The sequence below is a fragment of the Mrakia frigida genome (assembly GCF_051309035.1).
Source record: "Mrakia frigida strain ATCC 22029 unplaced genomic scaffold BDY24scaffold_6, whole genome shotgun sequence".
Classification (NCBI taxonomy): Eukaryota; Fungi; Basidiomycota; class Tremellomycetes; order Cystofilobasidiales; family Mrakiaceae; genus Mrakia; species Mrakia frigida.
Genome location: NW_027481275.1, coordinates 688,839 through 710,669, shown reverse-complemented (window position 1 = coordinate 710,669; position 21,831 = coordinate 688,839). Strand labels below are relative to the sequence as shown.

The window sequence follows — 21,831 nt, the reverse complement described above, 5'->3', positions numbered from 1 at the left end:
GCAGGGAGACGCGTTCACTCGCACGACGCCGAGAAGGTCGTCTCGTCCAGATTTTCTCGAAGACGTGCAGACTTCTGATACCCAGCCGCCAGAGAACTTGACCACGCTTCATCTCGAGCAGATCTGTAGAGATCCCCAAGGGATGACCTCCCAGATTTATATTTTTACTCAGCTCGAAACGAACTCTGCGTCTCGTCTCGCTGAACACCTCCAACGTCGACCTTCCCTCCGCTCCTCCCTTCCCAGCCATGTCCGCTTCTCCCGTGAACGGTTCTCGCGATGTCGAGGGTGAAGGACTCAAGAGGAAGAGGTACGCGCACTCTACTGATTCTATAGAGAAACGAGGGACGGGGATGCTGACTCTGTCTGTCCTCCTTCTCCTTCTCCTTCTCCTCCTTCCCTCCTTCCTTTTGCAGGTCTCCTTCTCCTCCTACTCCCAAGAACCGAGCCGTTTCGCCTCCTCAACAACGACGAAGATCTATCTCTCCTCCTCCTGCTGTGATCCTCCCTCGAGTGACGGATGTGGATCCTGCTCGACGAAGGGAAAGGGAACGTCAACTCGCTCTTCGACTCGCAGAATCCGAACTCGCAACCTCGACCTCCTCTACAGCCGTCGTGGCCACTTCGGGAGCGGGATCTACAGCAGCAGCCTTCGATTCTGCTGCCGAGTTTGCAAAGTTGATGCAGTCCAGTCGAAGCGGAGGAGCGTACGTCCCGCCCGCGAGATTGAGGGCCATGCAGATGGAGGCGAGCAAGGACAAGGCTTCGGCAGAGTTCCAGAGGTTGAGTTGGGATGCGTTGAGGAAGAGTATTAACGGTTTGATCAACAAGGTGAGTTCTCGTTTCATTTGTATATCGTGGCATGCTGGATGGGAAGGGAGAGGTGGGAGAGGGGAAGGAAGGAAGGGAAGGAAGGAGAAGGAGGAGGACGAGAGCTGAACTTGCCTTCCTTCTCCTTTGTTTTGTTTCTTCTCCTTTCTTTTTTAGGTCAACACCGCCAACATCAAGCACGTCGTTCCTGAGCTCTTCGGCGAGAATCTTATTCGAGGACGAGGACTCTTCGCCAGATCCATCATGAAGGCTCAGGCGGCTTCCATCCCTTTCACTCCCATCTTCGCTGCCCTCATCGGAATCATCAACACCAAGCTCCCTCAGGTCGGAGAACTCGTCTTGATCAGACTCGTCAGTCAGTTCAGGAGGGCTTTCAAGAGGAACGACAAGGTGCGTCCCCCAGATCTTTCCCTTCTCAAACCATAAACCTAAGCTGACCTCTTTCCTTCCTCTCCTTCCCTTCCCCTTCCTCGCACTCTCCAGACCGTCTGCCTCTCCACCGCCGCCTTTATCGCCCAACTCGTCAACCAGTCGGTCGCTCACGAACTCCTCCCTCTCCAACTCCTCCTCCTCCTCCTCGAAACGCCCACCTCGGACTCCATTGAAATCGCTTGCGCCCTCACTCGAGACGTCGGAGCCTTTCTCGCCGAGCACTCGTCCAAACCCAACAACCTCATCTTCGAGAGGTTCCGAGCCGTCCTCCACGAGGGGAACATCGAGAAGAGGGTTCAGTACATGATCGAGGTGCTGTTCCAGACGAGGAAGGACAAGTACAAGGACAACCCCATCCTGCCCGAGGGTTTGGATCTCGTCGAGGAGGACGAGCAGATCACGCACAAAGTGCTGTTGGACGATGAGCTGTTGGTGCAGGAGGGTCTGAGTGAGTACTGCTTTCTCTCGTCGCAACAGTCGGAGCGGGGGATGGGTGGATAGATGAGGGGAAGGGAAGGGAAGGAGATTGAACCTCGAGCTGACTTTTCCCCTTTTTGGGTTGCTCTCGAACAGACGTCTTCAAGGCCGACCCCAACTTCTTGGAGAACGAGGAGAAGTACAAGTCGATCAAGTCGGAGATCTTGGGAGACGACGAGTCGGACGAGTCGGGTGGATCGAGTGGCAGCGGGAGTGAGAGTGACGATGAGAGTGAGGAGGAGGGAGGAGAAGGTGAGCTTCGTTTCTCTCTTTCCTTCGCCGAGGACAGTGCTGACCTCGTCCCTTTTCTCTTCGTCTGTCTTTTGGCTCGTCGCTTGCTACAGTCGTCCCCAACAAGCATGGAATCAAGGACATGACCGAGACGAACATGATCAACCTCCGAAGGACGATCTACCTCACGATCATGAACTCGGTGAGTCTTTCGTCCTCTCGCCTTGGGTTGTTCGAGCCGAGTTCAGGTGCTGACTCTTCCTCCTCTTTGTTCGGTTCCGCTTTGCTCTAGCTCACCTACGAGGAAGCCGTTCACAAGCTCATGAAGGTCCAGATTGAGGAGGGAAACGAGGTATGTCCTCGTCCCCTCGCACCTTCTTTCTCTTGACGTTCTTGCTCAACGGGAAGCCGAGCTTCCTCTCCTTCGAGAGACGCGAACGCTGACCTCCTTTCTCCTTCTCCGTTCCTACAGATCGAGCTCTGCAACATGATCATCGAGTGCTGCTCTCAAGAACGATCCTACTCCTCCTTCTACGGTCTCATCGGAGAGCGATTCTGCAAGATCAACCGAGTCTGGTGCGACGCCTTCGAACAAGCCTTCGCCAACTACTACGACACCATCCATCGATACGAGACCAACCGACTTCGAAACATCGGTCGCTTCTTCGGTCACCTCGTCGCGTCGGACGGAATCTCATGGGGAGTCTTCCACGTCATCCACATGAACGAGGACGAGACCACCTCGTCCAGTCGTATCTTCATCAAGATTCTGCTCCAGGAGATGACGGAGGAGTTGGGAGTGAAGAAGCTGGCGGAGAGGTTTGGAGAGCCGAGCATGCAGGGAGCGTTCCAGAACGTGTTCCCGCTCGACAACCCCAAGAACACGAGGTTCTCGATCAACTACTTCACGTCGATCGGGTTGGGTGCGATCACGGAGAAGATGAGGGAACATCTCACGGTTCGTACCATCTCTCTCTCTCTCGAGCTCTCTTCGACGCGTCGTCCATTTCTCGAGCTGACCTTTTCCTTCATCTCTTTCCTTTTCGGTTTCCTTTCTTCGCAGAACATGCCTCGACTCATCCTCGAACAACGTCAAAAAGCTCTCGAAGCAGCCTCCTCGGACTCGGACTCCTCCTCCTCCTCCTCCGACTCCAGCTCCTCCGACTCGGATTCCGACTCAGACTCCTCCAGTTCCTCGTCCTCCTCCGGACGCTCTCGATCTCGATCTCGATCCCGATCCCCTCCTCCTCGACGAAGACGTCAATCTTCCACTCCTCCTCCTCCTCGAAAACAACAGCGAGAACGACGACCTTCCGACACTCCTCCCCGAGCTGGAGGAGCAGGAGGACGAGGAGGACGAGACGCAGATTCGAGATCGCCTCCTCCCAGGAGCAACAACCGACGAGACGAGTCCCCTCCGCCCAGGAGACGAGACGATTCGAGGAGTCCCCCTCCGAAGTCGGCGAGGAGGAGGTACAGCGATTCGAGGAGTCCCGAGCCGCCTAGGAGGGGAGGAGGAGGAGGAGGGGCGAGGGATGGGTCGACGCCTCCGAGGAGGAGGTACGACGATAGTCCTCCGAGGAGAAGGGATGACTCGAGGGATAGGCGAGGAGGAGGAGGAGGAGGGAGGCGATAAGGGGTCGTTGTGTCGAGGGGGAGAGGAGCGATGGGTGGGCAGCAGGCGACGCGTAAGGAGAGTTGTTTGGCGAGCAGACGACGACGACGAGAAGGAACGTCTCTTTTATATCTAGTTCCCTTTTTTGTGTAACCCTCTTTGTTCTTCTTCTATGATTGAATCGACGAGTCAAATCCAATCGTTGCTAGCAATCCTCCCCGTAGATCCTTCATCGAACTGCTGTTGCTCCCGCCGAGCTCGAGCTCGAGCTCACCCCCCCCTGTCTTTCTTCCCGCCTCAGCCCTCCCTCCTCTCTCTTTTTCCCTCCACCAACGCCCACCTCCCTTCTTAGACGCATCATGGCTCCCTTCCTCCTCAACTCGACGGCGGAGTTCGATTCCCTCCCTCACAAGCTCTACGTGAGAGATATCAAGACGGTGTTGACCCCCAACGATTCGCAGAGGTGAGCTTCCTCCTCCTCCCTTCCTCCCTCTCGTTCTCTTTCCGAAGAAGGGCTGACTTCCGTTTGGTGTGTTTGTACTCGGATGCTTTAGAGTCACCCTTGTGAGTGATCCCTCCTCGAGTCGCTGTGCTGCTGTAGCGAGAGAGCTGATTGGAACTTGGTTTGGTTCTTTGGGATGTTGGACGACGGAAAAGATCGTTGCGGGTTGCTATGTTCGTTGCTTTCGTCTTCCCTCCCTTCTTTCTCGCGAAAGCTGATCAAGGGTCTGGACTTCGACTACACAGGTCATCTTGATCTTCATCCTCTGGCATGTTCGAGTGAGTGGAACAAACCAGAGGAGTGTGAGGGGAAAGGGAGGAGGAGAGGAACGAGTAGAGCTCACCTCAACCTTTCTTCTCCCTCCCTCTCCCCTTCGCTCGTTCTAGTTCCTCTCTTGGATCATCTACCCTTTCAAGCTTCTTACTGTTGGGGTGAGGTTTCTTCCTTCGTCTTCCATGGTCGCTGAAACTCCGCTAGAAGAGCAGAGGAGGCTGATTTTCGCTCGTGCCTGTCCTCGTTCCTGATCGTCGGCTTGCAGTTTCACGAGGTGAGCTCTTCTTCCTTCCTCCCCCCTCTCTCTCGCTGATGCTTTGACTGGTCTCGTATGGAAACAGCTCTCTCACGCTCTCGCTGGAGTCCTCACCTGTGCAACGATCGTCTCGATAACGCTGGATCCTGATGGTGAGCTCGACCTGCAGGCTCTCCCTCCTTTTCCCCTGTTCCCTTTCTTCGCGAGCGAGTCGAGCTGACCCTTTGAACTTTTGGGGTGGAAACGTAGAGGGTGGTAGTACAAGAATGAGGGGTGGGGTTCCTGCGATTACGCTGCCGGCTGGTGAGTCGAAAAAGAAGACGACAACGCGTCGAGGCGAGACTGATCTTCCTGTCCATTTCTCTTTTCGTTCGTCAGGTTACCTCGGTTCGAGCTTCATAGGAGGGACTTTGATAGCTTGCGGATGTGAGAAAGCCGTGCCTTTCCCTTCTCGACTCGGACAGCTTTCGTTTGACGACTTTTCTGTTTTTGATTCGCAGTCGACATCAACGCGGTCCGTCCTCATCCGTTCCCATTCTCTACCGCTGCTTGATCTGACTTGCGCTCCCTACAGTCAAAAGTCGCATGTCTCGTCCTCGGAGTCTTCTTTCTCTTGACGCTCTACTGGGCTCGACGAAGCTGGTCGTAAGTTTCGACGCGTCTCTCCCCCTCTCTTCGCTGACTCTCCTGCTTCACTTTTAACAGCTCCTGGCTCACGATCCTCTTCATGTGTGCTCTCATTGCTATCTGCTGGATCTTCGCTCATTCGGTGAGTTCACCCTCGAGCGCGAACCGAGGGGAGAGGAAGCCTGGAAAGGCAGAGCTCACGACGCGTCTTCGTGCTCTTCGCTCTCCCCGCAGCTGCCACTTCGATTCTTCGTGCTCTTCCTCGGAGTCATGTCCTGCTTCTATTCGGTCTGGGATATTGTAGATGATACGGTGAGCTCGAGATCGGGAGATCGGGTTTCCGATGCTAAACAAGACTGACTTGTCTCTCGTTTCCTCTTCCGCTCCTTTCAGATCGCAAGAAAGATCAACACTTCGGACGCATCGGAATTCGCTCAACTCTGCGGCTGCTGCCCATCGAAGGTCTGGGGTGAGTCGACTCGCCTCAGCCCTCTATCCTCCTTCCTCCCGCTCCTCTCAGCTGATCTCGTTGCTTTCGGTTCGGTTCTTCTCCAGGCTTCGTCTGGCTCGTCATCTCGTTGATCTTCTTCGCTGCTGGCTTGCTCGTTGGGATCGCAGCTTTCAGTGAGTTAGAACGAATGAAGAAGCGAAACGAAACGAGACGACGAGCTGACCTTTACCTCGTCTCTCGTTGGAAACGGAAGAGGACGACTTTGCCCAACAGAACGCCAAGTCGGAGAACTTTTTGGGAGGGACTCCTTTCTGAAAGAGGCGGGTATGGTTTACTTATTCAACGATTTGTATGACTCGACGGGTTTGTTGTTGTTCCGAAGGGGGCCAGAAGGGCGAGACCAAAGTCTGCTCTGTTTCGCCTTCCTTTCTCTCAAACTTTGACCGCATCGGCGGACCCTCTCCTTCCTTCTCTTCTTGCTCTGCAGTGGAATGTCCTTCCCATCTCGATCACTGAGCGCATCTCCATCGTCCCTCTCTATTGATACGTAGATCTTGCTAGTCCTGCTTTATCGCCACTCGGTCTTGATGTTTATCCATCGATCTCCTTCAGCGCAACGAAAGCGGAGAAAAGGAGAAACGAGGTTGGCTCTAAAAACTTCACATTTTTCAATCGTTATGAACCTATTCCAGCTCATCATGAGGTATCAAAACTGCCCTTTCAAGGGAAACTGAAGGGAGGAGGAATCGAGGGAACGACGGAGAGTCGCACGACGCGACGAGAGCGTTTATCTACCCTTTAAATTGTCATCCTCCGCCTTCCTCTTGAGCGCACCACTGCTTCCCGAAGAAGAAGCTATCTGAAGCGATGCGGAGGGAGATTCAAGGTCAGTCGACCGATCAAAGGGACAGACGGTTTCCGACGAACGTCGCGTCGCAAACACGTTCGGTACAGAACAAGGGAGAGGAAAACTCACGTTCACATCCATATGAGCCGCGTCGCCTCCAGGTGTTTCCGTACATGCTGCTGATGGTGGGGCTGAGGGCTGGGACGTTGCTGGTTGAGGAAGAGAGGGCGCGTGGGAAGAGGCGAGCTGCTCGACTCCTGTTGCTGCTGCCGTAGTTGCTGTTGTTGAAGAAGATGGAGCGAACGATGGAAATGACGCGAAAGAGGATTGTGTAGGTAGTGATGAAGAGGTTGGATTCGATGTGGGTTGCTGGAAGAAGGGGGAGGAAGGAGGGGACGAAGTTTGAACGTCAGCTCGTCTCGACGCCCTTCTGCTCTTTCGCTCTTGTTCTATTACGTACAGCAGCAGAGGTCGAGGTGCTGGATTCGGCTCGAAAGTTGAACGGCAAGCGATCATCCGAGTTCACTGAAAAGGAACAAACGTCAGGGTGAGGGAGGGAGGGAGGGAGGAAGGACGAGAACAGACGTACGGAAGCGAGGAAGGCGACGACCGACGACGAACTCCTCCTCTTGGAGAGCTCGTTTTCCTTTTTGGGAAGGCCAAATCAGGACAACGGAGGTCAGCGAAGAGAGCGAGGAGGGAGCTGGGATGGGCTCGAGAACAAGACGAGGAGAGCTGCTCACCTGCAGAAGTAGAATGTCCAGCGACAAGTTTCTTGACTTGGTTGCTGAAGCAGACGGAAGAAGAAGGTCCTGAAAGAGCGAGATGGGGAGGAAAGACGTGAGTTGGAGGGTAGAGAGGAGAAGAAGGAGGGGTGGGTGAGGTGAGAGAAGGGAAGAAGGACGAACTGGGTATGGTGTTCATATTGAGTCGTGGTAGGACAAGAACGGGAGAGGGAGAGAAGGTGAGAGTTGAGGGGGAGGAGAGCTCTAAGCGCTTTCGAAGAAGAAAAGAGAGAAAAGGGGGCAAGGGAAGGTTGACCTCCAACCACGAGCATCATCTCCTTCCCTTCTTCCACCACTCTTCCTCGAGATGACGCTCACGAATCTCACCGAGGACGAGAAGCGTATCCTTCAGAGCAGCAGTCGCAAGATGTGGGGACCAAGGACGGCGAAGCTGGTGAGGCTTTGAGGAGGAGAAGAAGGAGGGAGAGCGAGCTCAGAAGGTTGACCTTCCTCCTTTTCAGACGGGGATCCCTCCATCCGTTGCTAGAGGATGGCCATCCGCTGCTACTGGGACCGATGTTACCTCATCGGCTACGGAGGAGGCCATCAGCGAGCTGTTTAAGGGAGAGCTGGTCGAGATCGAGTTGGTTGAGAGCAAGAACCCCGAGACGGTGAGCTTCGAGAGTCCCTTTCGAACTTCGAAACCCTTCTTTCCCTGGGCCCTGTCTTTAACCCAGGTGTTTTTTGGACCCTCGATCTCGATCTTCCAGACCCTTCGAACCGCCTACGTCGTGTTCCCGACCGAGAACGCTCTGGAGGACGCCCTGGAGGCTCATCAGAAGACGAAGACGAAGATGAGAGGCTTCAACGTCTCGCTCAGTCCCAAGAAGGCTCGGTTCGAGAGTCTGATCAAACTAGAGATCGAGATGGAGAGATGGTATGTCTCTATTCTTCATTGTCGCTTTCATCTTCTTCTTTGGTTGAGTCGGATGTACAAGCGAGGAGAGGGGTCGGACGACGCGTTCGATCGCCTTGCTTACCCTCTCTCTTCCGTCTCTGTTATTCTTTCACTGCCCAGCTTGTTGGAGGACGTCGCAAGACCGGGACCTATCCTTGTGGATCTTCTAAGGGTTGCGAGGCAGCAGTCAGAGCCGATGAGAGAGTTCACTTCAGTGAGTTCCTCCTACCGAACTGAGTCTTTTTACTGCTGAAGGATCGAGAGCTCATTCTTTCGGTGTTCGTGAGCAGAAGAATATCATCGTCTGCGGCCTGACTTTCGTTCGAGGCGATAACGGGACCCTGATCGACCCTTTCCCTGGCTACCGAGACTCGCTGAGGTCGAAGCTGGTTGGGTTTCAGCTTCCGGTTGGGGGAAAGGAAGTGGGGGAGGATGATCTGGATGCTTTCCTTGTAAGTCTTGCTCGCTTCGACGGTCATCCTTTACGCCGTTCGAATTCCTCTCCTTGAAAAAAGGAAGCTAGGCTGACTTGACGCGCGCGTCGTGCGTTTTTGCTTCGCCGTCTCAGCACTCTCTCGAACCAGCCCCAGGAATCTCCCTTCCGCTCGTCATCATGTCAAGAGGAGCCACTACCGGATGCGTTCTCAATACCGCTGGAAGCTTCACGTTCTCAAAGCTAGTGGAGTGGGCGGAGAAGCAGAAGAGCGACGGACGTCCTCTGCTTCTTGGAGGCAACAAGGTCACGCTTCTGGAGCTGAAGACGTATGAAGCGCTGGCGGTGGTGATGTTTCAGGCCGAGAGAGTCGCTCGAGCGGCGTTTGAGGAGGAGGAGAGGGTCAGGAGGGAGGCGAGAGAGAGGAAGGCGAAGGAGGACGCGAAGTGGGACGGGCGTCTTGCGTGAGTAGCTTTTTCCTCCTTCCCTTCAAGAAGAGAGGGAATGATCGCTGAAGAGACTCATGGTTGTTTCTTGGTAGCGGTGCTAGGAAGTGAGAGGTTGTTTATTGCTATGCGTTGAGGACAATGACATGGTTGTGTTTTCGTTTTCGGAAGCGAAGGAGTTGGCACGTCGAGGGATAAGCAACTCAGGGAGGAAAGAGGAAAGGAAGGAAGGGGTCAGTGAAAGTGAGAGAGAGGGAGGAGAACGGAATGAGGACGGGAAACGATAACTTCGAAAAATCACATCCTCCCCTCCTTTTTCGCCGAGTGTGGTATCTTTTCGCTCAATCGCTGTTGATGGGGCTCTTTCTAGAGACGAAGTGTTTAACTCAGAAGGTATTTTGAGCTCGGAAGTGTGGGCAGGTGCGAACACGATGGAAGGAAGCATGAAGGAGAGGGAGCGAACTGAGAGACGCGTCGTGCCACCCTTCTTCTTTTGTGCTTGCCACCTTCCTTCCTGCCCAGATTGACAAAAGTCAACTTGAACTGGAAAAGCTAGGAAATTTTGCTCTCGATCTCAGGCCTGGTGAGAAGGGACGTCGGACTCGTTGAGTCGTCGCGACTTGACGCGTCCAAGTCCATTCTTCTCCTCGACAGCTCGCGTCTCTCACCTCAACTTTTGCACCGATGCGACGAAATATTGTGGTCGAGATAGATACCATTCCCCTTCATCTTGGCCTCTACAGGAAGCCTCTCGACTTTGAGAGAAATTGAGGGAAAAGAGGGAAGGAAGAAGGGTCAGCTCGACTGTTTCTGTGACGATTTGACCGAGACGTTCTGCCTTTGTATTGGGCCAGATCCCTCTCCGAAACGGCCATGCTCCGCGGGAAGAGTTATGTGGAAACGATGAATCTTGAAGGTCGAGGTTCTCGCAGCTCGAAAAAATAGAGTCGGCGTATCGTGAAAGCTCCGGCAAAAGGTGCGCTTTCAAGGTCGTTCAGGAACGGCCGTATCCCACCTTCGTAGCTGCAAGACCAACTTTTCACGTGAGCCCATGCCTATACCAACCTTATACGCTTGTTCTGACTCCGTCGTGACGTTTCAGAATTGACTCTCGCAGTAGGGAGAGCTCAGGCGTAACGGTCAAAGGAGCTCTTTGTCGAACGAGCTCTCTGTAGAGTTACGCGTAATTTTCCGAAGAGGACGAGTTTCGCAGAGCTATATGTATATATCAAAATCAGTTCCTTCAGCGAAACATCTTGCGTTTAGTGCCTTCGTCTCACTGCAAGAGTTCCGAAAGAAGGAGACTGTGAGCTTGGACGAACGCGGCTCTCCCCTCAACTTTTTGGTCTATACAACCAGATCCCGACGCCCTGAGCCCTCCTACTTTCAACCAGGTCTATGTAAGAGGTGCCCGAACCCTCGGTATCGATCTAAAGCACTCTACAAGATTCCGCAGCCCTTGTTCAAGGGCAAGCGTCGTTTCGACTCAACAGAGGGTACGGCGCCGTCGCCAGATCGCCTCAGCCATACTGATTGGGGGGCCGAAAAAGTTGTCAACAGACCGAGAGAAAGTGACCGAGAAGGCCACGAGAGTCGGTGTGAAGGTGAGAGTTGAAAGGGAAGGAGAGATGGAAGTGATTTCGAGGTCGACCTCACCTCGGAGAGAGATCTCGTTCCCCAGGGGCAGATTTTCAACTGGGTAGGTTCAAAAAGATATGCGATTCAAGCTAACTCTCAGCCAAGACGATTTACAATGTCAACCTTCAGTCTGGAAAAAAAGAGACTCACACCCGAGTCGAACAGGTGACTTTGAGATTTGGAATCTCACACTCTAACCAACTGAGTTAGTAAGTCTTTTTGACGACTTTTTGTCTTTTTGACAACTTTTCGGACCACGGTTTATATACTCTTTGTTCGACCCCGTCCCTCGCCTCCCTGCTCGGCCGAGGGCGTCCCTCCCGATCTGAGGTTGTACCGAGCGAGACAAGGGGAAAAGAGGACTAAGCAGAAGGAGAGAAGGGAACAAGGAAGAAAGTTGGACTTTCGTTCTGATTTCCTTCGTGGCCTGCGGGTTCCCAAAAGGTTCGGTCGCGTCGAGAGAGCGGGAGGAACGGAGGCTGCTCTGTGTATATGAAAGAAGAGCGGGAAGGGCAGAACTCTAGGAGGAAGAGGGAGAGAGAGAGAGACAGATAGAGATAATGAGAGAGAGAGCGAAAAAGAGGGAAGGAAGGAGCAGGAAGGAGAGCTGATGATCGAGGCTGTTCACTCCGGACCCCGCCCCTTCCTCTTTCCCTACATCCAACCTCCTCCTCCACCCTACTCTTCGATCCAAACAAGCGTTGAACAAGGTCGCCTGCTTCTTACTATCTTCTCTCCTCTTCACCACCTTTACTGCCATCTCTCCTACTTCGTCGAGTACCCCCTCCCAATCCTCCCAAGCTCCATCCTCCTCCTCCTCCTCCTCCTTCCTCCTCCATCCCTCCTCCCTCCCTCTTCACCATGGTCCCTCACTGCCCCACGAACGACACGGACGTCTCCTCTCTCCTCACCGTCGCTCTCCTCTTCTTCTCAATGTCGAAACATGGGGTTGCAACGTGCACCTCCTGCAAGAAGGACCTCACCCTCGCTTCGAATCCCGTCTACAACGAATGTGGTTGCCTTTGGTGTGAATTTGAGTTTAATTTTTCTGGGTCGATATCTCGACGATGGAGGAGCTCACTACGTTCTTCTTTAATCTTTCACAGGCCCTAAATGCTACGACAAAGCTGGCCCCAAAGACTTCAGACCATGGACGACTCGCTCTCGCCCAACTCGTCTTCAGGATCGGGTTGGGACCTGTCCTGCCCTCAAGCTGGTCGGAAACTTCTACGAGGTCTGCTCAGCCGAGCTTCGTTCGGAAACCCAAGTCCATCAGTTCTCGTCGTTCCTCGCCAAGAATCTCAACTTTGCTGCAGAGATCGGTCTGAGCTTCGACTCCACGTCGACCTCCTCCTCCTCCCTCCATCCTTCCTTCCTCCGGAACAACCTACGTCCCTCCTCCCATCCCTTCCACTCCCCTTCCCTTCCCCGTCCCTTCCTCGTCATCCGACGACGCAGCCGCCGTCGAAGAGATCATCGATCGTTCAGCCCGAGCCTGCTGGGAAGTTCACAGGAAGGAGTTCGAGCTCGCCGTCGAGGACGATTCGGACGAGGGCTGGAAGCGAGGCCGTTGCGTTCAAGCTCTTTACTCTCGGAACCCCAAGGAATGGGCAGAGGCCATCTCAGTCCTCCTCAAACCCCTCCAACGGGAGTTCATCCTCTCCTCTCATCAACAACGGGCCATCGGAGGATCCCTTCAAGGAGCAGCTTGGTGGACCTGGTTCGAACGCTTCCTCCCCCACGCCGTCGCGAAGAACGGTCTCGAACCTCGATGGGGAGTCTACAACATCGGCATGCTATCCCTCATCAACCTCTCGCCAGACTTCACCCCTCCTCCTCTCCCCTCGTTCAAAGCCCCTTCCTCCTCCGACACCAAGTCGATCCTTCTCCCTCCTCCCGACCTCAACCTCGACTCTCCCAACCTCGTCGTCGGTGGCTACGTCGGATCAGGTGGATCAGGAGAGACCGGCTACCTCGCCGCTATGGAAGCTGCAACAACTCCCACCAGTCTCTTGAACCTCGGAATCAGGAAACGGATGGGAACGCACCTCACGATCACGGAGAAGACGGCTGGACAGCTGGCAGAATCGGTTGGGCTTTTGCAGCAGGAAGGAGATGGAGCCAAGAAGGAGATCGAAACTCTCGCCAGTCTTCTGAAGGAGACTCATGGCGACCTCTACAGCAGAGGGTTGGGGAGAGCAGTTTGTTTCGGAGGAGTGGAGGTGGTAGGGTCGAGCGACGCGTCGACGTTCACGAAGGAGGAATGGGTCGTCGTCGAAGAGATCATCTACTTCATCGTTCTCGGTCACTTCACCTCTTCCGTCCTCGCTCTCCTCACCACGTTCGGTCTTCAACCACCCAACACTCCTCGAGACCACCTCCAACAGCTCCTCGTCCTCAAGCACACCTCCAAGACTCGTTCGAACTTCCATCAATCGCTCAACCTCAACAGATCCCTCCCTCTCAACCCAGGAGTCGCTCAACCTGGAGGAGGAACCGACTTCGAAGTCAGGAGACGCCATCAACAGCGAACCGTAGACATGGCGGAGTCGATCCTTCGAGGAACGACGCGACGGATTCGACGGACTGCACGCAACACGCTCAACATGGAGTTCCTCGGACTCGCGCTCTCGTGGGACTTCAACCATCCTATGGTCAAGGCTGGACTCTCTGAGGGCACGGCGGTTCTGTCCGTTGAGGAGGGAAAGGGCTTTCCGTCGCTTTGTAACTTCCCCGAGTCTTCTTGAAGCGAAAGGTCAGCGCGTCGAGATTCCTCACGACCCAGAGAGTGAACCGCTGCTTCGTCCTGCTCTAGTTCAGCTGCGTGTCTAACTTGATTACAGGAGCTATGGGCAACAAGCCGTTTTTCTCTTGCAGTAGTTTTTGTCGAAAGGAGCGCTGCGAAGAAGATCTGCAAGAACATCGGACGCATCGCGAGTTCTACCTTTTTTTTCTCCTTTTTCTTTCCATCCCTCTACAATTCCTCCTGCTCTGACAAGCTCGGGATGTCAAGTAGAGCTATAGGGTCATATACGGACTTCTCTGTACTCAGTACTGAACCTAAAAGACGGGGGTTGTTCCTTCGACGCTCGCAAAAAGAGCGACTCGCCCTTCACTCCCTCTTTCCACCGCTGTAGAGTCAAAGTAAGCGAGAATAGGCAGATTTGTCTCTCTGAACTGCCAGGAAAGCAGGGACACTCCACCGACATCTATATTTTGATCATCTACCCAACTCAAACCCTGAAAGCGACATCGTTCCCTCTTTCCCCCCCGTTCCATCTCAACCTGACACCTCTTCACCCAGCTCAGCCCTCAGCAGAGCCTTCAACGAGCTTCAAACATCTCTCCTGACTGCCCGCTCATGCGCTCGACTGATTGACTTGACGTCAACAAGTTCCGGAAGGAAAAGACGACCTGCCCCCGCCCCTCGACCTCGGCTGCTCTCCTCTTGCTACCCTGCTCCCCTCAACGCTCGAGGTTGACTTGAAGGAACCCAATAACTGAACCATGCGATAGTCTAGTAGAACGATAGAGCCGAAGCGGAAGAAAGCGCAACCAAACTCCGTCACCTCAAACCCAAGCGATCCTGTACCTCCTGTAGCACGTCTCGTCCGCCCTCCCGACTCCCTCCGTCCTCACCAAACTCTCCACCTCAGCAGCAGCCAACCTCCAAGCTCCTCCCTCTTCCCTAGGAGGGAACGACGACGCTGCTGGGAAGGTCGCTTCAATCGAGACGATCTCCGCTTGATGAGTGGGTCGAAGCGGGACGAAGAGGTGGAAGGAGGGTTCGAACGTCAACGAGGGGGAGGGGAGGCGAAGGAACTGGGAGACGGTAGAATGGATCCAGGGGGCGTGGTGGGCTCTGCGAAAGTGAAAACGAGAAAACAAGAGGCAGTCAGCTTCGACGCGTCCAACCGACGACGAGAGAGGAGTTTGACTCACTCGTAAACGATATCCGCTCCAAAGATCACATCGAACCTCTCATTGAAAGGTTTCTCCCCAATCAGCTCCTCCTTCTTCACCCCAACATCCTCCTTGTACCGGATCCCATCCCTCCCAACCGACCTGACATCCACCCCCTCCCCGCTGTCGTGAAACGCAAGCCAGTCCAGAGGATACACCTTCACTCCCTTCTCCTCTTCGTCTTCGCCGACCTCCAACGAATCCTCCGGGAAGTTGAGAAGAACGTTCTTGCGGAGGTTATCCATGACCAAGGGGTTGTAGTCGGTGGCAACGAGGAGCGTGCGAGGAGGGAGGTCGGGAAGGGAGGCCATGGTGAGGGAGAGGACTCCCGTTCCGGCTCCGAGTTCGAGGATTCGTTGAGGAGTGGAGGTGGGGTGGTAGGACTCGTGGGTGGTGGTGAGGAGGGAGAAGGAGGAAGGGGATTGAGCGATTCGGCGGGCGAAGAGGATGGAGGATCCCCAGGTTTGGACGCTGAGTTTCAACGAGGAAGAGGTCAGAAATACTTTCGGCAGTGAGGCTTGTGAGAAACGGAAAGACTTACCCGACTGAGTCAGCTGGAGGGAGGAAAAACAAAGGAGGTCAGTTCAGATCTCGAGCGAGAAGTCGAGACGACGCGAAGGACTCACGCGAGTGAGAAGAGTAAGCAGCGTCGTTGATGGTCAAGACGATCTCCTGAGGCAACGGTATAGTCCTGAGCAAAGCTCCAGCAGCTGAGGTTCCAGACCAAACAGCGAGAGTGCCTGCAAGAAAACGACACAAGGACGTTGGTTCAGCCTTTCTGCGACCTTCTCGAGGGAGCGAAACAACGAGAGCCAGGGACTCACTAGCAGCCTTGTCGATCACGTTCTCCCTCTCCTCCATCTCTGGACTATCCTCGTCGACCTCTGCCATCCAGTCTGAGCCCTTCTTGACGACGCTGACGAGCCAGTCTCTCGAGGCGTTGTGCTCGAACTCGTCGTTCCGAACTATCGCATAGGGATCGTCTTCGTCGACCTCTTCGAACTCTGTAGAGGAGTTGTAGCCGGAGTCGGGGACGTCGAGACCTCCAGGAGAGGGTTTCTCTTTGCCTGAACCGAGGACGGCTGTTGAAAGCGAGTGGAGGAAGGGAAAGAAAGAAGGGAGAAAAGTCAGCCCAAGTGTTGAGCTCGCTCTGTTTCGTTTTCTTCCGAGTCCTCGAAAGGGGACTTACGAGGCAAGAAGATCTTTCCGAGAGTAAGGATATGCACCAAGAGAAGAGCTGGTTCGTGATTAGAGAGGTCCCTGCCTAGTCGAGGGAGGAACTGGGAGGGAGGAACGAAGGAGAGTCGAGCGAGAAGGAGGGCGGAGGTCGAGGACGGCATCCGAGTCGTCTATGCCTTCGAGTTTGAAGGTCTGTCTATTTCCGTCCGAAGAGGCTGGTCTATATGGGAAAATCCAAGAAACGAGAAGGGAGGCTGAGTGAGAGTTGAAGGGAAGGAAGGCAAGAGGAGGAGGCAAAAACGGTGAGCTTGTCATTTCGTCTCGCCTTCCTTCCTTTTCCTCGAGGAGCTTCAAACCACCATCCTCCTCAGATTTCAATCAAATGTCAGACTCAACAGCACCTTCTTCTTCCAAACAGGATGGCCAGATCACGGAAGGTGAGCTAGATTCAGCTTTTCTCCAAGCTCGACAACCTCCTCCCTTCGCGTCTTCTCTCGAGCTGACCGTTCTCCTTCCTTTGCTCGTTTGACGCGTCTCTCAGCCGAAGCCGCCGTCTACGACAGGCAGATTCGACTCTGGGGACTCGAGGCTCAACAGAAGTGAGTATCTATCTACCTTTGCTTGGAGCTCGAGAGACGATGAGGGAGCAGAGGGAAGGAAGGAGACGTCAAGCTGACCAGATCTCCCTACCCTTTCTTCTCCCCAGAATGCGATCCTCGACCATTCTGATCGTCAACCTCAAGTCTCTAGCAGCTGAGACGATCAAGAACGTCGTCCTCGCTGGTATCGGGAGGCTGATCGTGAGTCCCTGGCTTGGGGTTGAGCTTCACGAAGGAAAGGAAGGAGCTGAAGCTTCGAGCTCACCTTTCTCTCCTCTTTCCTCCATCCACCTTCCTCCCTTCAGGTCATGGACTCCGAAGTGGTGGCTCCAGAAGACCTCGGAGCAGGTTTCTTGTTCCGTGAAGGTGACGGTGTCGTCGGTCAGAAGGTTCGTCTCGTCTTGTCTCCTCGACCTCTGTTCTCTCCTCTCTTGCTCGTCGAGCTCACGCCCTTCCCTCTCCCCCCCTCTCTTGATCTCCTACAGCGAGTCCTCGCTGCTCTTCCTCAAATACAATCCCTCAACCCTCTCGTCAAAGTCACCCCCATGACCACTACATCTCCGCTCATCAACGTCGCCGGAGAGGAGCCCTCCTCGGAGGATGAGATGGACGCGTTCTTGAGGAAGGAGGAGATCGATATCGTTTGTGTTACGGATGCTTCGAAGGAGGATATGGTGAGTGAACTTCTGCTCCCACATAGCTTTCAAGAGCATCCTCGTTCCTTTCTTGGGTCTCTCTGAAGTGTCGAGGGAGCAACGGCCGAGAGCTCGTTTTGACGCTTCCTTTTCTCTCAGCTTCGAATCAACGCGTCCTGTCGACGAACATCGACTCTTTTCTACGGAGCTGGAGGATACGCCTTCACTGGTTACATCTTTTCGGATCTGGGACCTTCGTGCGAGTACTTTGCGACGTGAGTCTTCTCCTTTTCGCCTCGCGTCGTCTTCCCTCTCTTCCTTGTTCCGCCTCCAACGCGTCCTGACCTTTGAACTTTTCATTTCAGATCACCTCTCTACAAAGCTGAAACCGAAGGACCCAAACCCTCTGTCAAGTTCCACGTCGTAACTCCGAGCATGGCACACGGACTTGAGCAGGCTCCGTTCAAGGGAATGAAGAAGGGAGAGACGAAGAAGGCCAACCCAGGGATCTTCGCTTCGTTCATGGGTGAGTTCCAAACACTCTTGTTGTTGCGCATCGAGATGATTTTGGTCGAAAGGGACGGGAAGGAGATGCGAGGCAGAGAAACTGACGCGTCGTGCTCCTCGTGCTCTTCTTTTTCTCCTTCTCCAGCACTGTGGGACTACGAATCGAAGCACTCGAAGCTGCCATCGTCCGAGGATGCTGTTGAGGAGATCACCAGCAGTGCAGCTGCTTACCTCAAGAAGTGGGAGGTTCCGGAAACGTACCTTCCTTCGCCGCCAGCGGAACTCATCTCGTACGCGTCGCGTCGCCTCTCCTTCTCCCTCCCCTTGACTTCTCTCTCTGTCTTCTTTCTCTCGGCTATCATCTCACTGACGACTCCTTTGCTTCGATACTCTCCCCCAACAGTCACCTCGCCCTCCAGTCCACGCACGAATTCTCCCCGACCTCAGCCATCCTCGGGGGAATGCTCGCTCAGGATCTCCTCAAGGCGATGGCCAAGAAGGATCCTCCCCTCCTCAACTTCTGCGCGTTTGATGGGATGAGTGCTGTGGCTTGGGTGGCCAGGTTTGGAGTAGGGAAGGCGGAGGAGGTGCCGGTCGTTGCGAATGCTTGAGAGGAGATCTCGATGAGTCGTTTTCTTTTCACTCTGCACGTACAGCTCCGTTGTGAACGAGGGTATGGAAAGGATACAGAGCGGTACATGGAAGCTGCTGTGAGCGTGAAGGGTGACGGAATTGACGGCTGAGTGCATCGCAGGAAACAACCAGTCTTCGACGGTGCTATTCCGAGCTTTGAAGCAGCATCGCCCGTTCCTTCCAGAGCAGCACAGTTGAGCTGACAACCTTCACCTGTCTCATCACATCTACAGATGCAAGCATCCTTCGACCTCCTCTTCGACTCGTCCTGCGTCGTGACACGTTCCTCAGGTCCCGTTTCCAGGACGCGTCGAGGATCGACTTTGTTCCGAATCACCGTCGATTTAACTCGCCACCATCCTTAGATCCTTTTTGTATCCCAGACCGACTTCGGACCGTTATCAAAATAGGCCAAGGATACTAGCGAGTCACAGGACGTTCTTTTCTTGCGATCTTCGTTGTTTCCTCCAACCAACACTCTCTCTCTCTTTCCTTTCCTCCTTCCAACCAGTAGTACGGCCCTCCCCTCTTTACCACTCGACTCAAAACGGACACCAATGTTCTCGCCATCATCAGCTGTCACCACCGCCTCCGAGATCGTCCCCTCCTCTCGTTCTCGACCTCAATCCCAATCAGCACTCGCGGGCGACGTGACCACCCTCTTCTCCTCCTCCTCTCCCGTCCTCCTCTCTATCGGATTCGCCCCTCCTTCCCCGAGCCATTGCCCAACCTCTTCCTACACTGCTCACCACACGAACAACAACGTTAACAACGAGACGTCGACCAAGAAGATTCGAACTACGACGGCAACGGCGGGGATTTCTCCTCGATTCCACATCGCTCCCACCTGCTCCTCAGGCTTCCCTCCTCGAATCGGAGGACCAGCGGGAATGGTAGCCTCCCCGAGGTGCAGGAGGTCCGGTGGAGGAAGCATCGGAGGGTTTGGAGAAGCAGGAGCAGGATCCTCGGGTTTGGGCTGGGGAGTCTTCGAACAAGGAGGAAAACCAGGCACCTTGGAAGAACAACAACTCCCTCCTTCTTTCAACGACGTCCATCATCCAACCTACGAGCACAACGTCAAACCTCATCACCAACCTCTCGCCCAAACGGTCCTCACGTACAACGACCCGGATCTCATCACCGACGCGTCCTCCCTCTCCTCGCCGACCTCCGACTCCCTCTCCTCCCTCCTCGCCCTCCCCACCACCGCCTCCTCCTCGCAAACTTTCGAGGACGAGGACGAGCATCACCCCCCTCACACTCAAGCTCTTCATCACCCCCTCTCCCTCTCTTACATCGAGAGGAAGCACGCTCGGACGGTCACTCGAGAACTTCACCTCATCTCTTCCCCCGCCTTCAACTCCCTCAACTTCAAAGCCTCGAGGTTCTCCAACCGAGCATTCGACGCCATTGTCTTCCTCCTCTTCTGGATCTGCTTCGTCGTCTTCCTTTCGGCCCTCTTTGGAGTGGGAGGCGACGTCGGAGAGACGGGAGCGGGAACGGAGGTCGGACTGGGAGGGTTGAGGATGCTGCCTGTGAAGGCAACGAGCTGAAGTGGAGCGTCGTTGATCAGGGAGCTGGAGACGCAGGGTGGAGACGAAGAGGTCATTCTCGGCGATGAAGGAGCAGAGGGAGGAACGGTCAGGGTAGGTGGAGGAGCGGACAAAGAGGTTCGAGTCGAAGGCGGAGGAGAAGAAGGCTGGTAGGAGGAAGATGTTCTTTGAGAAGTTCCCTCTTGGACCTGGGGCTTATGGATGGGAAGGAGCGAGGCAGTCAGTGGGCAGTGGTACTCGTTCGTCTTTTCTGTATCGCTTTAGCTCTTTCTCGACTCGTCGTCTCCTCTTTCCCTCTTTTCGAATTTTTCGTTCCCCAGCGCAAAGACTCTCTCTTTCTTTTTCTGGTAGCTTTTTCCTTACGGATCTACTGTTCTAGTCGAGGCTCTTTCTGCATCATCATGTGCGCCGCTCCCTACGAAGCAAGACTCGAAGAAAACACGTAATCTTGGACGCGACTCGTTTCCTGAGGCTCGCTTCCCTCTCGAAATCGGTGGAAGCAGGAAAATCGAGATAGATTGGAGAAGGCATAAACAAGAGATCAAACGGGTTACTGCTATATGCTCAAAACTGAAGAAACGACGAACGAACGAAAACGAATTGAAGAAGTACAAACACAAGATCTCCCTTCTCTCAACCCATCCCTCCTCCCACTCAAAGCCTGCTATCGTCGGTCCTATAGCTCTCATCCGCCCCTCCCCCTCCCCCTCTCCCGTCTCCTCCATCCTCATCGTCATCCTCCTCAGCCTTCGCCGGCTGTCCAGCAATCTTGATCGCAGCGTTCATCTTCGGATCGAGGTCGAGGGCGTGAGCGAAGGATTTCATTGCGTTCGCTGGGTCGTCCGTGAGTTTGTAGAGTTTGCCGAGGAGGAAGTGGATGTTGAACTCGTTTGGAGCTTTAAGGACGAGAGTTTGAAGAGCAGAGAGAGCGGGCTGAGAGGGAAGCGAACGCAGAGTTGAGAGGAAAAGAGAGTCAGACGAAGTTTCGGAAGGACAGAAGGGAGAAGAGGAAAGAGAGACAAGCTCACCTGAATCTGACCAACCGAAACGAGAGCCTTGGCTCGACGGAAGGCGACCATGGGAGAGTCGGGAGAGATGGCGAAGGCTCGTTCGAAGAGCTCGAGAGCTTCTTCCTTCTTGCCTCGACGTTCGAGGACCTAAAAGAACGAAGAGTTGGAAAGCGTGGTCAGAGAGGAAATGCCGAAGAAGAGCGAAGGAACTCGACTCACCTGACCGACGCAACAAACGAGAACAGCGTTCGAAGGGTTGATCTCGACGGCTCTCCTGAAGTGGTGCTCCGCTTGACGAAGCTTGTTCTTCCGAAGGTAGGCTGTTCCCATTCCGTACCTTCACGAACAAAGGAGAAGGAGTCAGCTAAGAAGGCGGACGAGAGGAGCAGACGAGACAAGAAAGCGCGTCGAAAACTCACCAAGCGTTGAAATGCCTCCGATCAATCCTCACGGCCGTCTCGAAGAAGGCGATCCCTCGATCAAACTCCTCCATACTGACAGCCTCATGCCCACTCAGCGTGCTCGCATAAGCGCACCTCGGATCCAACTGACTCGCTCGTCGGAAGCACCTCATCGCCTCGTCGTGCTCTTTCTGCAACGAGAACGAGTTCCCTACGGCGATCCAAGCTTGCGGCGAGAGTCGATCGATGGAGATGAGTTCTTGCGAGAGGTGGGCGAGGGAGAGGGTGTCGTGAAGATGCCAGAGGAGGGTCGAGAAGATGTCCATGTCTTGGAGACGGAACGGGTCGATGGTGCGGGATTGGAGGAAGGCTCGTTTGGCCTGTGAAGGCAAAGAAGGACGAAAGAAACGACAAGAGAAGAGGTGTCAGCGACGAGAAAGGTGGGAAGATAAAAAGATTCGAGCGAGAGATCAAACGAACCTTCACGTAATCAACCATCTCGAACCAACACCTCCCAACCATCCCACATACTCTCGCATTCCCTCTCGTCACCTCCCTCGGAAGCTTGTCCAGCTCCTCTACTGCCGACTTCGTATCGTATCGGTTCAT

General features: G+C 54.5%; 9 protein-coding genes and 1 non-coding gene across 10 annotated transcripts; 5 read left to right on the top strand and 5 right to left on the bottom strand.

The window, feature by feature from the left end:
• Positions 1-248: 248 nt before the first annotated feature.
• CWC22 (U2-type spliceosomal complex subunit CWC22) lies at positions 249-3,607 on the top strand (the record flags this gene model as incomplete). The annotated part of the gene is made up of 9 exons (XM_076642691.1): positions 249-310; positions 417-831; positions 988-1,221; positions 1,315-1,711; positions 1,837-1,992; positions 2,085-2,173; positions 2,264-2,323; positions 2,444-2,929; positions 3,035-3,607. 9 exons carry the CDS (start codon positions 249-251, stop codon positions 3,605-3,607), a joined length of 2,472 nt encoding a protein of 823 aa, XP_076499253.1.
• BDY24DRAFT_380968 (M50 family metallopeptidase) lies at positions 3,506-6,308 on the top strand. The gene is made up of 16 exons (XM_076639263.1): positions 3,506-4,049; positions 4,141-4,150; positions 4,244-4,261; positions 4,334-4,366; positions 4,475-4,519; positions 4,627-4,635; positions 4,703-4,769; positions 4,867-4,920; positions 4,996-5,043; positions 5,118-5,131; positions 5,192-5,262; positions 5,323-5,386; positions 5,479-5,556; positions 5,638-5,713; positions 5,800-5,868; positions 5,949-6,308. Exons 1-16 carry the CDS (start codon positions 3,946-3,948, stop codon positions 6,008-6,010), a joined length of 822 nt encoding a protein of 273 aa, XP_076499252.1. The 5' UTR covers positions 3,506-3,945; the 3' UTR covers positions 6,011-6,308.
• Positions 6,309-6,310: 2 nt separating this feature from the next.
• On the bottom strand, positions 6,311-7,585 carry BDY24DRAFT_380956 (uncharacterized protein). The gene is made up of 5 exons (XM_076639262.1): positions 7,451-7,585; positions 7,286-7,354; positions 7,132-7,188; positions 7,003-7,067; positions 6,311-6,911 (listed from the first exon to the last, which is right to left on the bottom strand). The coding sequence occupies exons 1-5, from the start codon at positions 7,464-7,466 to the stop codon at positions 6,483-6,485; spliced, it is 636 nt and encodes a 211-aa protein (XP_076499251.1). The 5' UTR covers positions 7,467-7,585; the 3' UTR covers positions 6,311-6,482.
• On the top strand, positions 7,586-9,267 carry BDY24DRAFT_380953 (uncharacterized protein). The gene is made up of 7 exons (XM_076639261.1): positions 7,586-7,721; positions 7,789-7,938; positions 8,038-8,204; positions 8,346-8,439; positions 8,516-8,677; positions 8,794-9,122; positions 9,200-9,267. The coding sequence occupies exons 1-7, from the start codon at positions 7,635-7,637 to the stop codon at positions 9,213-9,215; spliced, it is 1,005 nt and encodes a 334-aa protein (XP_076499250.1). The 5' UTR covers positions 7,586-7,634; the 3' UTR covers positions 9,216-9,267.
• A 1,617-nt stretch (positions 9,268-10,884) lies between these two features.
• Positions 10,885-10,958, bottom strand: BDY24DRAFT_t23. The gene has a single exon. It is a non-coding gene; the product is annotated as a tRNA-Trp (tRNA).
• Positions 10,959-11,454: 496 nt separating this feature from the next.
• Positions 11,455-13,489, top strand: BDY24DRAFT_439304 (uncharacterized protein; the record flags this gene model as incomplete). The annotated part of the gene is made up of 3 exons (XM_076644438.1): positions 11,455-11,754; positions 11,849-12,133; positions 12,201-13,489. Exons 1-3 carry the CDS (start codon positions 11,604-11,606, stop codon positions 13,487-13,489), a joined length of 1,725 nt encoding a protein of 574 aa, XP_076499249.1. The 5' UTR covers positions 11,455-11,603.
• Positions 13,490-14,230: 741 nt separating this feature from the next.
• BDY24DRAFT_348607 (uncharacterized protein) lies at positions 14,231-16,155 on the bottom strand. Its single transcript, XM_076637669.1, has 6 exons — positions 15,895-16,155; positions 15,530-15,787; positions 15,328-15,445; positions 15,247-15,255; positions 14,685-15,176; positions 14,231-14,604 (listed from the first exon to the last, which is right to left on the bottom strand). Exons 1-6 carry the CDS (start codon positions 16,043-16,045, stop codon positions 14,313-14,315), a joined length of 1,320 nt encoding a protein of 439 aa, XP_076499248.1. The 5' UTR covers positions 16,046-16,155; the 3' UTR covers positions 14,231-14,312.
• A 61-nt stretch (positions 16,156-16,216) lies between these two features.
• Positions 16,217-18,267, top strand: AOS1 (E1 ubiquitin-activating protein AOS1). Its single transcript, XM_076639260.1, has 9 exons — positions 16,217-16,321; positions 16,426-16,483; positions 16,591-16,684; positions 16,789-16,872; positions 16,969-17,157; positions 17,278-17,393; positions 17,484-17,644; positions 17,771-17,915; positions 18,029-18,267. The coding sequence occupies exons 1-9, from the start codon at positions 16,267-16,269 to the stop codon at positions 18,234-18,236; spliced, it is 1,110 nt and encodes a 369-aa protein (XP_076499247.1). The 5' UTR covers positions 16,217-16,266; the 3' UTR covers positions 18,237-18,267.
• Positions 18,268-18,907: 640 nt separating this feature from the next.
• On the bottom strand, positions 18,908-19,666 carry BDY24DRAFT_380948 (uncharacterized protein). Its single transcript, XM_076639259.1, has one exon. The coding sequence runs from the start codon at positions 19,530-19,532 to the stop codon at positions 19,113-19,115; it is 420 nt and encodes a 139-aa protein (XP_076499246.1). The 5' UTR covers positions 19,533-19,666; the 3' UTR covers positions 18,908-19,112.
• A 799-nt stretch (positions 19,667-20,465) lies between these two features.
• Positions 20,466-21,744, bottom strand: BDY24DRAFT_337601 (tetratricopeptide repeat protein; the record flags this gene model as incomplete). Its single annotated transcript, XM_076637294.1, has 5 exons — positions 20,466-20,744; positions 20,840-20,968; positions 21,041-21,158; positions 21,241-21,602; positions 21,703-21,744. The coding sequence occupies 5 exons, from the start codon at positions 21,742-21,744 to the stop codon at positions 20,466-20,468; spliced, it is 930 nt and encodes a 309-aa protein (XP_076499245.1).
• Positions 21,745-21,831: the final 87 nt, after the last annotated feature.

What these genes read in the sequence shown, in the direction of transcription:
- BDY24DRAFT_380968 (XM_076639263.1), top strand. Translation starts at nt 3,946, where the DNA reads ATGGCTCCCTTCCTCCTCAACTCGACGGCGGAGTTCGATTCCCTCCCT. An exon ending in TCATCCTCTGGCATGTTCGA is followed by an intron (nt 4,367 to 4,474) that starts GTGAGTGGAACA and finishes CGCTCGTTCTAG; the next exon opens with TTCCTCTCTTGGATCATCTA. An exon ending in CGTTGGGATCGCAGCTTTCA is followed by an intron (nt 5,869 to 5,948) that starts GTGAGTTAGAAC and finishes TGGAAACGGAAG; the next exon opens with AGGACGACTTTGCCCAACAG.
- BDY24DRAFT_380956 (XM_076639262.1), bottom strand. An exon ending in TGGACATTCTACTTCTGCAG is followed by an intron (nt 7,189 to 7,285) that starts GTGAGCAGCTCT and finishes CTTCCCAAAAAG; the next exon opens with GAAAACGAGCTCTCCAAGAG. An exon ending in TCGTCGCCTTCCTCGCTTCC is followed by an intron (nt 7,068 to 7,131) that starts GTACGTCTGTTC and finishes GTTCCTTTTCAG; the next exon opens with TGAACTCGGATGATCGCTTG.
- BDY24DRAFT_380953 (XM_076639261.1), top strand. Translation starts at nt 7,635, where the DNA reads ATGACGCTCACGAATCTCACCGAGGACGAGAAGCGTATCCTTCAGAGC. An exon ending in AGAGCAAGAACCCCGAGACG is followed by an intron (nt 7,939 to 8,037) that starts GTGAGCTTCGAG and finishes TCGATCTTCCAG; the next exon opens with ACCCTTCGAACCGCCTACGT. An exon ending in GAGATCGAGATGGAGAGATG is followed by an intron (nt 8,205 to 8,345) that starts GTATGTCTCTAT and finishes TTCACTGCCCAG; the next exon opens with CTTGTTGGAGGACGTCGCAA.
- BDY24DRAFT_348607 (XM_076637669.1), bottom strand. Translation starts at nt 16,045, where the DNA reads ATGCCGTCCTCGACCTCCGCCCTCCTTCTCGCTCGACTCTCCTTCGTT. An exon ending in CGGAAAGATCTTCTTGCCTC is followed by an intron (nt 15,788 to 15,894) that starts GTAAGTCCCCTT and finishes CGCTTTCAACAG; the next exon opens with CCGTCCTCGGTTCAGGCAAA. An exon ending in GGAGCGGATATCGTTTACGA is followed by an intron (nt 14,605 to 14,684) that starts GTGAGTCAAACT and finishes TCACTTTCGCAG; the next exon opens with AGCCCACCACGCCCCCTGGA.
- AOS1 (XM_076639260.1), top strand. Translation starts at nt 16,267, where the DNA reads ATGTCAGACTCAACAGCACCTTCTTCTTCCAAACAGGATGGCCAGATC. An exon ending in ACGGTGTCGTCGGTCAGAAG is followed by an intron (nt 16,873 to 16,968) that starts GTTCGTCTCGTC and finishes GATCTCCTACAG; the next exon opens with CGAGTCCTCGCTGCTCTTCC. An exon ending in ATGCTTCGAAGGAGGATATG is followed by an intron (nt 17,158 to 17,277) that starts GTGAGTGAACTT and finishes CTTTTCTCTCAG; the next exon opens with CTTCGAATCAACGCGTCCTG.
- BDY24DRAFT_380948 (XM_076639259.1), bottom strand. Translation starts at nt 19,532, where the DNA reads ATGAAGAGCTTGAGTGTGAGGGGGGTGATGCTCGTCCTCGTCCTCGAA.